The sequence below is a fragment of the Drosophila tropicalis genome, unplaced genomic scaffold, assembly GCF_018151085.1.
Source record: "Drosophila tropicalis isolate 14030-0801.00 unplaced genomic scaffold, ASM1815108v1 contig_1109, whole genome shotgun sequence".
NCBI lineage: Eukaryota > Metazoa > Arthropoda > Insecta > Diptera > Drosophilidae > Drosophila > Drosophila tropicalis.
The window spans coordinates 568,340-581,663 of NW_027172477.1; the positions used below are offsets into that span (position 1 = coordinate 568,340).

At 35.8% G+C, this 13,324-nt stretch overlaps 1 protein-coding gene across 3 annotated transcripts in view; it reads left to right on the top strand.

Moving 5' to 3' along the window:
• The window catches only part of Lmpt (Limpet), a 66,679-nt gene that overhangs the window by 17,116 nt on the left and 36,239 nt on the right, over positions 1-13,324 (top strand). For 2 of the 3 annotated variants that reach the window (XM_068285818.1, XM_068285826.1), the window contains exon 2: positions 4,126-4,211. In XM_068285818.1, the coding sequence (XP_068141919.1) occupies positions 4,126-4,211 (86 nt within the window). Of the gene's footprint in view, positions 1-4,125; positions 4,212-8,920; positions 9,088-13,324 lie in introns of those variants that run through there. The other variant, XM_068285835.1, reaches the window with a different exon arrangement.

A 13,324-nucleotide genomic window follows, 5' to 3' on the forward strand; every position in this document is an offset into this window, starting at 1 on the left:
TATTTAGAAATCTTTAAATCAAGTGCCTTTAAGAATGATTCTCACGAAAACTGTGCTCAAGTTCCTCTATTTTAGCTTATTATGGAAACGTATTTAATTCAGAGATTTATTTTTAGCGTCAACTAGTGCTATAAATAGAAAAAGATAACTAAGAACTGACCAAAGCTGGTATAACGTAATATTCGGTTATTTGTTTGGCAGGCTAAGATTTACCCTAAATACCTTTCGGGACACTATGGAATTCCCGCCCATCTTGATAGTTTCACGATACTACTATAAATTGTAAGAAAACCTTCGGGCCTCCTGTATGACAGCAGCTTATTGATATTATCCTAGTTCTAGGTGGAAATAGTTTCGTTCTCATACACCTTAAATTGACCAGCCTTTGAGAAGGGAAGAATCTAAGGAAGGTAACAAAGAGATATACCAAATGAACTTTTATATTGCTTTTTTCAAAGACAGATCTGCGAATCGACAGAAAACGACCGATTTGGGTGTAGTCTGGCAGCATTAAGGATATTTTTGCAATTTTTAATGGAAATAAAACAACTAGATGATAAAGAAATTTAACTATCAGTTTCTTTGTTTCATATTCCTCAACATTTTTATGGTTCTATATGTACATTTATATGTATGTAGGTCTTATGATACTTCAATTTTGGTATTCGTTGACACTTGCCATTAATATTAGTGCATCTCCCAAGTGAACTTCATCTTATGGTTTTTTAGCTTTTGCCTTTGTAGTAACAATAAAAATAATAGATTTCCTTAATGCTTAAAATTAAAAGTGTTAAACTTCAATTGCATAAAGCAAACAACAACTCAACAAACCGTTTCGATTGATAGAAATATCATTTTCTGGATCAACTTGGGTACTTCCCTTGTGAGTCATTTTACATATTTATTTAAGGGAATCAAATAAAATACATTTTTCAAATGAATTTGATATTCGATGACAAGGAAATGTTTATTAACATGGAAGAATAATATTTATTGAAAATATAACTTTGGAATTTGATCATATAAACAATGTCTAAGTTATAAGCTCTAGAAGATTAGCTTTCTGCTGTGTGTGGCTAATATCAAGAGTATACAAACTTGGCCACAATTCCAAAGTTAGCTCGTTCTTTTGATTTTCTTTTCTTCCCCCTTTTTTTTGTGTATTTTTTTTCTACTGTTGTTTTTGTTGTTAAAGTATTTTGCAATAAACAAACACTTACTGTTCGTTCTGTTTCTTTTTTTTTGTGGTTGTTTGGGGTTGGGCATACATAGAAATTTATATTTCCAAGTAAACCGAAAGCCGGTTTTAACTATGTTCAGTTTTGTTGTTGCCGACCTACGATTTTTGTTCAGCTGTTCATATATACATATATATGTATGTATGTACATATATAGGGAGGTGTGTGTGTGTGTATTATCTATTTTATTTCACCGCAGACAAACAGTCAAGCCAAGAGTCAGACACTGCGTCATGCTTTGAAAATCTGGAACCAGCTTAGATATAGACTTTTCGTAGTTTTTTTTTTTGGCCAGAACTTTTTTGCATCTAAATAGTCAGAGTGTGGGAGTGTAATGTGTGTGGGCTGGATCTTGGACTGGTATTAGCCATGATTTGTAAGCAGAAAAAAAGCCAATATCAACACCCAAAAATGGCAATTGCAACATATTTTTGTTTCTTATTTTGTATTTGACTGTCACTTGATCAGGTTTATGTTTGAAGAAATTACAAAATGAAATTGGACTACGATGACATCATTCGAGATTGGCAAAGAATCTTATAAACGAGCGAAAAACTAAATGAAACTAAATCATTTCATGAGAAATATCAAACAAAAAACGTTGACAAATTGATTGTTTTGCAAAGATTTTGTGAATACACAAATAACAATCCGTGTAATTAAACTTTAATATTTGTATGCATGTATATTTAATTCGCCAAAATCCCCTTTTGATAAATAAATGGTCAAATAAGGCAGTCAATTTATGAAATTTCATTTTTGAATCTTTGTTCCCTTCGTTTAATGCAAAGTCATTCTGACTTCAATCTGATTAGATTGAGCAAATTCTAAGCAGAGAAAGCTATTTTTAAACAATGATCAGAGCTTAATATCAACAAACAAATACATATATCTACCTTCGTATGTAAATTATACAAATATTTATTTATTCGACAACAAATAAAATAAATAGAAATAATATAATTAATTACTTATAAAAAATTGAAATCTAATGAGTTAAGGTGGAGGGGAAGGAGAGCAGATGCTACTGCTGCTGAAATAAAAATGGAAATCCAAATTCCCCAATCTCAAATTATCTTAAACATAAACTTTCGCCAATATTCCATATTGGATACATATCAAAGATACTTTATAGTTTTATTGACATGCCCATTTGTTTAATTAGACTGACATTAATCTCTTCCTGCCCAAAAGACCAATGACAAAGGCAAATGGCCTCAAATTGGAGCTTAAGTGGAAGTCAAACATTTACTCACACCAACACCACCAACAACAACAACAACAACAGGAATAACAAAGAACTAAAGCCACAACGACAACGACTGCAACTTAATGCCACATTCATTGTCAGACAAAATGTTTGTCGCCACATTTTTACTCTTCATCCATATCCATTTGCCAATCTTGTCGCTGCCCTCCCGCTGATGGGTGGGTCGAACCTCAGTCAAGCAAATCCTTGTCGGCCTACCCACCACTTGGAACTGGGTCAGCATCGATTTTCGCGCCATGTGTCACAATTATTGGCAAGTGGCAACTGCCAAAAGGGCAACTCGAATTGCACTCAAACAGAAATCTAAAAAATGGAAAAAAGAACATCAAAAAAGGCGGCACATCCTGCATATTAATTTCCATATAGAAAATATCTTTTGCTGCAGTCAAACAGACTCCGACTACAGTATCGATAGCCAGACTACTCACTGCCTCGTTAAGTATACCCTTTCCCAGAATATCTAACTGACACTTGATGATCAAGCATCGCACTTATAATTAAGCGACTAGAATGCTTTAATCTTCATCTGCATCTTTGACTTTTGACTTGACAAATTCTTAAGTTTATGTCATACTTGATATACCCATTTTGGGAGAAAGTGTATGGCATTCAAACAGAGACACAAAGAGAAAGAAAACCTGAAAGATATAAAAATGGAAGCATGCCAAGTGCAAATTTTGTTGTTTCAACTTTTGTTGGTTTTGCTGGTTTGTTGGCCCTTTTCCCACTACATCTTTTTCGCTCTCTTTCTCTCCTTTTTCATGTATGTAAGTATTTTTGGAACAAGTGCAATTTGCTCTTTGGCCAACTAACAGTAGCAGCAGCATCAGCAGCAGCAGCCGCAGCAGAGAGAACTCAGTCGTTTACCATTTTGGTTAAGCTTGACTCTTTGGCATGACTTTTGGCATTGGGAAATGTTTTGTAGGAAATGCTGCAAAGGGAAATGCTGTGGAAAATATATTGCCGGCCAATGCAATTACATTTCGCATCTTCATACACCCAACTCCATATATGGGTTTTATTCCCCCGATGCAATGGCCCGTAAATGAGCTGGGCACAAATTGAGTTGTATAATCGGTGGAAATCCCATTCGTTGTTCTTATTTCTTCTCTGTTTCACACAGAGCTCTGTGTATGTGTGTGTGAGTGTGTCTTGTTTCAACGTAAATTAATTGTGAAATTTACATAAAATACACAATGGCAATGTAGGGCAACAAAAAAGGAGATTCACTTTTGAAACAAAATCGTATTGCTTCCTTCACAACGGTTTTCGGGTTGGTTTTTTTTTTTTTTATAAAAAGTTAATAATTAAATTGCATAAACAAATACCATACATAAATGTATGCTGGATCGGCTAAGAATATATAAACAAAGCCTTGGCCATGTGCTTTGCCCTTGCAGCCCAGTCTCTCTCTCTTTCCATCCATCTTTTAGTCTTGAATTAAGACACTTTGGAAGTTAATGCGGCTCGCTGGGCATACCCTGTAAGTAGCTGTTTAAAGGGGTATATTACTTGCAATGGCAAGTGTGCATAAACTAGCAGTACCCACTGTTTGGCTTGCAATCGAAGTCTTTTTTTATAATTTCAGAAAATTTTAAATGTTATCTCTTCTTTCAGGGTGTCATCATACGGGAGGTGGAAGAGGGTGTTCGTTGTGAGCAATGCAAATCAGATTGCCCTGGCTTTGCAGCCCACGATTGGAGGTGAGTTTGAAAATTTGCATTTTATTTACTTAAAGTTTTGCATTTTTGATTGATGATAAACTTGCAAACATTTTTCTCAACAATTTCATAAATGGTCAAACACGTCGTATGTGTAATAATTAAAGCTTTTTTATAACTCATACGCCTAGTGGTCTTACTCTTATAAACAGTTTTCATACTATTGGCATAAAAATTTGAATAATTCTATAAAAAATTAAGTAATCCATGTAATTTTAATGATTTAAATTCCATTCCTCTTTTGAATCGAGATTGTGCAAAAATGTTTAAACAATTGAGTTTGTGCTAACGCTAAAGCTAAAGATCCAAATATTTTGTTCAGTTAGTTGTGTAAAAGCTTTTACACAATGAAAGCTTTTGGCCTGTTGCACAAAATATTCGCCAGATGGCGTGGCATTTTCGAGTCATATAAAATCCAAAAAAATGAAGCAAGTAAGTCGACTCGTCGACTCGGGTATACCATACACCAGGTGAAACAAATTTTTTTAAATTTCGAAAACCAAATGTACATATGTATGTCTATTAAATTGTTTTTACATGTTTCATAGTATGTGCTATCTCGCTCACTCTACGAACACACGAGCACTCTAGCGCCGCTACTAGCCAACGGCCAATTCTGGCCTTGTGGACCGCTTAGTAAAATACGTTCATACGCATATTTTGCATGTTTCTAGTCCGATTTCAATAAAATTTGGTAGTTTTGTAGAAATAGATAAGATTAATTAGTCTGCCGAATTTGAATGCGATAGTCAAAAAACTACAGGAGAAAATCGGTTTTTTCTTAATTATGGAGGCGGAAGTGGGCGTGGCAAAATATGAAAATATATATACTCTGCGCGAATACTAAGCTAGTATACATACTAAATTTGGTGACTTTAGCTTTGTTTGTTTTTGATAAAATCAGTTTTGTTTGATTTGCGGGGGCGGAAGTGGGCGTGGCAAAATTTTTAAATAGCCAGTTTCTGCGCGTCTATTAAACTAGTCTGCATACCAAATTTGATGTCGGTAGCTGTCATAGTTTTTAAGAAAATCAGTTTTATGTAAATTCCGGGGGCGGAAGGGGGCGTGGCAAAAATTTTAAACAATTAGTTTCTGCGCGCCAACTAAACGAGTATATAAACCAAATTTGATGTGTCTAGCTGTTATACTTTTTAAGAAAAACAGTTTTATGTGATTCCTGGGGGCGTAAGGGGGCGTGGCCGAAATTCCAATTAACTCTGAACATGTGCATACTACACGAGTATACATACCAAATTTGGTGGCTCTAGCTCTTATAGTCTCCGAGATCTGCGTGTTCATACGGACGGACGGACGGACGGACGGACGGACGGACGGACGGACGGACGGACGGACGGACGGACGGACGGACGGACGGACAGACGGACATGGCTAGATCGACTCGGCTATTCATCCTGATCAAGAATATATATACTTTATAGGGTCGGAGAAGCTTCCTTCTGCCTGTTACATACATTTTGGCGACTTTAATATACCATTTCACCCTATGGGTGTATGGTATAAAAATGATCTGAAAAACAAGAATTGAATACGTTGAGTAATAAGTGGTTTAATTTTAGAATTTCAATTAATTATAACATAAATTTAAATTAATGAAAGAAACTTATTTAGATGAATAGTAGACTTAACAGTCTGATAGGAAAAACTGTAATAGTTTTATCTAACATTTTCACTTTCCCAGACACACTTTAGTTAAATAAATCGTCCTTGTTTTTGTTTGTTTCTCTATTGGATATTAAAAATCAATAATTTATTTAAAACATGCACAATAAACACAGCCAACAGGGCAAAAAAAAAAAGTCATAAGTCAAATCGGATAAATAAATCAATGCGTCAGTGGCGATGCCAACAAATCTCAAAAACAAGAATTTCTGCTCATAAAACTTGAAAGAGAAGAAAAAAAAAAAACGTGAAAAATCATTGAATTAAACGGTAAAACCGCAAGCCAAAAAAACAAGCAAAACCGAGTGAAAAGTGAAAAGAAAATGCGGGGGAAATGATGATGATGGCGATGCCATTGATGACAACCCATCGACCACCCCCCTCATTAGAATGCTGATGATAATTATTGCCCCCGCATTGTATACAAAATAAATATTTGCGGGATTTTTATTAATTATTCATCATGCGATTGCTTTTCCTTCTCCTGTTCTACCCCAGCCTCTTGCTCTCTCTCTGTCTCTCTCGTTTTCTCTCGTGCATTGCATATTAGTTACCAGAATGTTGGTCTGCAATTAGGACTAAACACTTAACGTTCCGAACCACAATCACAATGGGAAAACAAATACAAGTACGAAATTTGAGCCAAGACAAAGTTTCTTTCTATACTCTTATATTTTCCCCAAATTAATTGTATATCCTAGTAGTTCGCCACAATACGTTCGATAAACAACGGATTCCATATCCCGAAACCCATGATACAAACAAGTAAAGTAACATTTTCCAACATTTCCGGCGAAAGGTGAAAGAAATCTGCGTTTAATTCGAACACTTTATGCGTATTTCGTAAAAGGAGGAAATGCATGGTCCAGATTTTTGGCAAAGGGTATTAAAACCGTTCAAATTACGCCATTAATTTCTAAAGCGAAGCGATTGTCCAAATGTCTGTCCAATTGTCAGACATACAGTCGGTCTGTCTGTTTGTCTGTCGTCTCCTTTGTCTAACTGTGGTTTTGTTTGTTTTCAATTTTGACTCTGGCTGCCCGCCAATAACTGAACAATTTTGCAAAATGATTTCAATGAAATACATACATATGTGTGTGTGTGTATGTCTCCGTGTGTGTGTGTGTGTGTGTGTGTGTTGCTCAATTTCCATTTGTAAACTTTTCTTTTTTGGCAACAATTTCATTTAGTTTTTGAGATTTTTTTATCGCTTTAGGTTCTTTATGGCAAATTTAATAGACGAAATAAATTAAAAAAACAAAACAACAAAATTTATAAAATTAACAAAATAATAATCAATCCATTCAATCGTACATCCATCCATCCATTCATCCACTCATCCATCTGTCCATCTATATGGACAATATTTTTACAGATTTTGGTGATTTTTATGGGGCCATCATGGAAGTTAATTAAGTTGACGACAACTTAGATCAAAGTCATCAAATTCTATTAAATTTTGTCTGTTATACATATATCTTATGAGTAATTAAAACACTGACAGAAATTCATTTAACTACAGAGGACAAACAAGGCAATGCAATTGCCCGTCGATTACAATTATTTAATTTAATGACCACCCATCCACCCACTCTATGGAATACCGAAAGTTTATGCATTTTTAAAGTGCATTATTATTAGATAATTAACATATTCTTACCCGGGCGGCGCTCCCCTCCAACCCGCTGTTGTTTTTCTATGGCCTTCGTTTTGGGTGCTGATGGATTTCACTTCTGTTGCAGCGACAATGGAAAAAAAAACAACGAATAACAAACAAAAGACCTTGGGCTTACTTTTGTTGTAATAGTAATTCATTCATGTGCCCCATCCCCTCTTCAATACCAATTTCCATTCCCTCCCCCCCTGTATTTATGTACATTACGCATTTTCCTTTTGCTCCTCTCAATTGGTTCCTACTCTCCTCTGAGTTTACGAATTGATTGAGAGACGATTGCAACATCAGTTTCAATTGCTGCTGGGGTTCAGCCTCAAGTTCAAGCAAAACGCGTGCAATTTTTAGGGCTTTGAGCCAGCAGCAGCAGCAGCAGCTTGAGCAATGAAACGTTGACGAGACTGACATTGACTGACTGAATGACTGACTTCACACACAGCTGACTCTGACTCGTGTTTATTCATATGCTCACATGTTTGATTTATTATTCAGTTGTCGTTGCCGCTTGCTCAATACACTAGGCCAGCCAAGTGCTTTCTACATACCCTAACAAACAAACCTTTGGGTAAGATTGTTTAAAAAAGGACTTTAGCTATTCTTCATAAATGAATCCTTTTTGGCATTAAAACACAAAATTCGTTTTACACGCTTTGGGAATGCTATGAAAGGATTTTAAAGGGCATAACATAGTCGTATAATTAAAATTAAACTGAATTCCCTTTATTTTTTGAGTCAAGCTCAAAAAATTGCATTGCAATTTAAACAGTTAAAACAGTTGTGCGCCAGTTGCTCTAACGATCGGGCCAGAAATTTGTTAAAAACGAAAAATTTAAATACATTTAGTGCATGTCAAACTGTTGATTGTTACCACCCTCTTTCTCTCTCTCTCATTGCAAACACCACACACTCTTTCTCTCTCTCTTAATCTTGTTGTGTTTGTCTTAATGTCAATTTTATTTTGTGTGTGTGTGTGTGCTTATCAGTTTGAAAATCGTGTCGCACGCATTCTACGTACTTAGATAGCTGTCAGAATTGTGGGACGACTCCACTCACAGGTCGTGTCCCCTTTATTGTTTACCCATTTCTTGGCAGCAATCGCCGTTTATGTAAGCGAATCCCCCTCCCCCGGTTAACTATCTCAATGAAACGCAAATGTTTAATCTCAATCGTGCAACGTAATCCATATGAGCCTATCAAGTGAATGGGGGTAAAACTCAAAAGACCCCTACAGAGCGGTGTGTGTAGAGAAAAAGTGTTACACAACAAAAAGAACCTACAGAATCTTTAATACTCTATCAATTGCAAAAGTCTCGCCGATTCTGATTCCTTTGTGAAACTTATTTGGAATATAAAAATGAAGAATAATTCAATGCAAGTGCAACCGGTATTAGTGAAGAAACAACCAAAGTTTCCAACACGCGAACGGCATATGGCCATAAGACGTAAAAAGACCATGGCCAAAATGGAGCAGGAGCACATAATGACGACGACCACGACGGAGCAGCGGTAAGAAGCGCAAGGCAACCAGAATGTATCTCTATTCTTTGTATATTTCTGAAATCATCTTCATCAATTGGCTTAGGTTGCAAATTTATGAATTATTAAGGTGATAATTATAGCACACAATTTTTTATTTTGATTCTTTCTTTGCTGTTTTCTTTTCGTTTTGTTGCCTTCGGGTTCAGGTTTGTTGGTCGGCACAAAGTATTTTTAATTGGGCATCAATCCATCGACACTTGCAACTAAAAAAAAAAAAAAAGGAAAAACCAAACGAAAACAGCAGCAAAACAATGGAAAAGAAAACTTGAACTTGAACGCGTTGAATGAAACATGGAAAACGAATAAGAGTGAAATAAATTCACTTTGATTTTTGTTTCGCTTTTTTGGTTTTTTGTTTTTTTGGCTGCTGTTTTACATAATATCGCACATTTTGTCGGAATTGTTGGGTTCAAATTTTCATGTTTATCGATTGATACTCACGTTTGAAGAAGCATTATTCAATTGGCTTTTGCGTCTTCGACTGATCGAACAAATAAATCATGGACCTTAAGATAACATTTCTTGTAATATTTTGCCAAGAATTTCCAAACTCAGCGATCGTACCCTTTGGCGGCTATTCAGGTCTTTGATCGGGTAAACAACAATTTGTTTTGAACCGTTAAAATACCATCTAAATGTCATCTGTGTGTTAATGACCAATCGGACTATGTCGAAAATGATGCATCGCCGATAACTACCGCTATATACATATGCCTTCTGGCCATATTTCTAAATATAATTAAAATAAGATTTCAGAAAGATATACAAACATGGGCGTAGAGTGAAAAGGATTGGTAACTTTTTAGAAAATAAATCTATGACTATTCAAATCAAACTTTGCCAAAGTTGTATAGCCGTTTGGCCGAGAAGACTATATTGTCACTTAGAATTACTCTAATATATATGTATATATATATACCTAGGTCACTGAAACCACGACATGACCGCTCCTTTAGTTTGCTGTACCCTTTCTTGCGGTCTAAAAAAGTGTTAATGGGAAATTTTTGCCTGTCGATAAAGTTGATTATATAGAAAGAGAGAAAGAATGAGAGAGATGGAAAGGAAAATGATGTCTGTCAGTTTGTTTACTTTTAATGTGACGTTAATGTTGAATTTTCCATTGAATCAAAGCGAAGCAAAGCAAAGCAAAAGTCAAAGCTAAAGCCAAAAATATAATACAAATAAATACAAAAAAAAAAAACAAAAAGAAACCAAAGAACACACAGAAAACATTTGTAGCAGCTACCTTTTAGAGGTACATCTCACATGCCTTGTAGCTATATCTGTACCTGAACACAAGTACATTATCCCAATGTGGAAATGTACATAGAATAATGGTCTGGCCTTAATGGCAGCAACTCAACAGAGAGTCAAACCGAGAGAGTCAACTTCAAGCGCCGCCCGTCAAATGTATCCACAAAATACAACAGCATCATATGAGTATGTATGTATGTATGTACGGATGGATGGATGGATGTATCTATCCATCTGACTCACTCTTTATCACTTTTTGCATAGCTGCCTCCTTGTCTTGCCATTTTGTATGGGAATTATAGGCAGGTGTAATTAAAATCACCAAAATGACAGCCGCCACATGTATCATACACGTTTAAGCAGCATACAGACATACATACAGATGCATAGTCAAACATACAGATAGATAGATAGATAGATGTAGACAGGTAGCTACAGGTAAATAAACAAATAAACGCACACACGGATAGATCGATAAATTTTGCTGTAAAACTTCCACAATGATTTGTATAGTTTTCTATCAATATTTACAAACTCGTAGAAACTGAGTGAAAACCTATTGATAGATGGCATTTTCTAGTACATTTATTTGTATGCACTTGAAATTCGAAACAGATTTTCCTAATAATTATTCAAAAAAAAAAACAAAGAGAAACATAACGTATGCCCTTGGAGTAATTGAAATTTTAAAAGAATATAATCAACTTTTGGGTAGCTGAGGAAAGAGCTAACGAAATAAGGAAATTGAACTTTAACACCTTATAAATAGTCTTTAGATACTTGTATTAACTAGTCGAGTGCAAATGTTAAGTGATTCGCTCTCTTTGCCTATGATATAAAGTAATGCTGCCCTTGACCGACAGCATCTTCGTTTTAATACTTTGCAGTCTACTTAATTTATGTATATTTTGCTATGCACTGTTTGATTCCAGCACTTACCTTAAAACATTAATCAACTCTTTCAGCCAAAGTCACGTTTTGCAATACGCTATCGAAAGGGGGGGGAAAGGCGTGTGTATGTAAAAGGGTATATATGATATTTTCGTGAGCCATTTAATGCGGCTGCTTATCAAATTGATAGACAGCTTGACGACGTGGACAAGCTACATACATACATACATACATACATGAATGCGGAACAAGTAATGGGAGGAGCTCTCGACTCTATTACCTGGGGAAGACTGTCAGGTGTCAGTGAGCAGTGTGGGCAGTGTTCCCTCTCTATGTTAATAATGTATGCAATTTGTAAGGCTTGGCCGCCACCGAAAAGGTTTCTAATTAAGTAGCAAAACCAACAAAAAAAACAAAACCCTGCGGACAGTCAATCTTCACCAGGTTCAAAAGGTGGACTAATATACGGGCTGGTTACTCTTAATCGCAAACCCCTCACGACACAAGTAAACTATTCCAGTGGTATGATTAAAGAGCTTGAATTATCTACCAAATGCAGGAAGGGAAAAAAAAGAAGGAAGAAGCTTGTTAATGTTATCTAAAAATCCCCATGTCAGAATAACAGATGTCTTTTGCTTTGGGGGATTTTATCTTAAGTAATTTTGTGCCCGTATTCGCGCGGCCGTTCGTTCATTCGTTCCTGTCGAAAAGGCCCTTTTGGCTGCTAGGAATAGGTATGCTAACCATTAATCATTTATGTTTACAATTAAAATAAATCTTCAGAAGTTCTCATAAATAATGTCAGACCATCACAATGAATCTTTTGGCCAAGAAGGAAATGTTTTGACCAAAGGAAAATTCGGCAAAGAAACAAAAAATACAAGAAAACAACATAGGAAATTTGTCTGGACTTAAGTCAAAAAGACTTGAAGTGCCAAAGTGTCTGTTGACTTGCTGCTGAATGAAAACACTTGGCCAAACCAATCAGCCAGCCAGGCAGCCAACCAACCACCCCTCAAACCACTCAGCCACCCACCCACCCACTCACTCACTCAATTCTCCAACCATTGCCATCCCTCTGCCCTCTTCCATAATAATGCTACCTTGTGCAAATATACAAAATTTACCCAAGTGCCGGCAACAGGCAACAGGCAAACGAACAGGCGGCATCATAATATTTTTACGGGCCATTTGACGTTGTCTTTATGGTTTTTGTCCGACTTACGACCAGATACATTCATATATACAAATACATATACCTATATGCAGATAGAGATGTACATTGTACATCTACATTTCAATTGGCCTTTTAGTTAGTTGCCTTTCCATGTTGTGGTAGTTGGTCTTATTGTTACATCTTTACATTTGATAAATGACTTGAACAGTTGCTGCCGTTTGGCCTGGCCTAGAATGACCTTGACCGTTTTATTTCAAATTCAAATACGAAACGCAGCGGAAGCAGCAGGCATTGCATTTTCCAATTGGCCATTAATCTACTTAAAAATAAAAATGAAAAAAAAAAAAAAATGAAACGTTAGCCAAGCGCATTACCTGCAAATGGGCAGACAAACAGACAGACACCCGGACGAACTCATTAGTCCATGGAGAAGTCGCCCTATTCCGACACTGAGCAAAATTTTAATTGACTATGAAATGAACATAAAAATGCATTAATAAAGTGAAAACTTGACTCTTGGCTTTAAAAACGAATTCAATATATTTTAATTCATGTCTATAAACAAACCAATTGACGTCCTAGAACACTCAGTCTTTCTTGTGGTTCTAACAAATATTACAATTTTAGTCCTAAAAACATAATAAAGTGCCTTATTGTTATTATTAAGTGTTATTTTGCAATTAATTCCCATAAATTAACAAAAATTAGAAAGAATTGTGAAAAGTCGGACATAAAGCTGTGAATGAAGACATTTTCGAGAGACTGTTTCCAGCCCATTGCATACTTTTAGGGGCAGAGTTCCCCTATTTAGCAGCCCTAGATCCGCCTATGAATGGTGTTCGTTAGAGTACAGATAAACCTATTTTAAGACACATTTTCTCA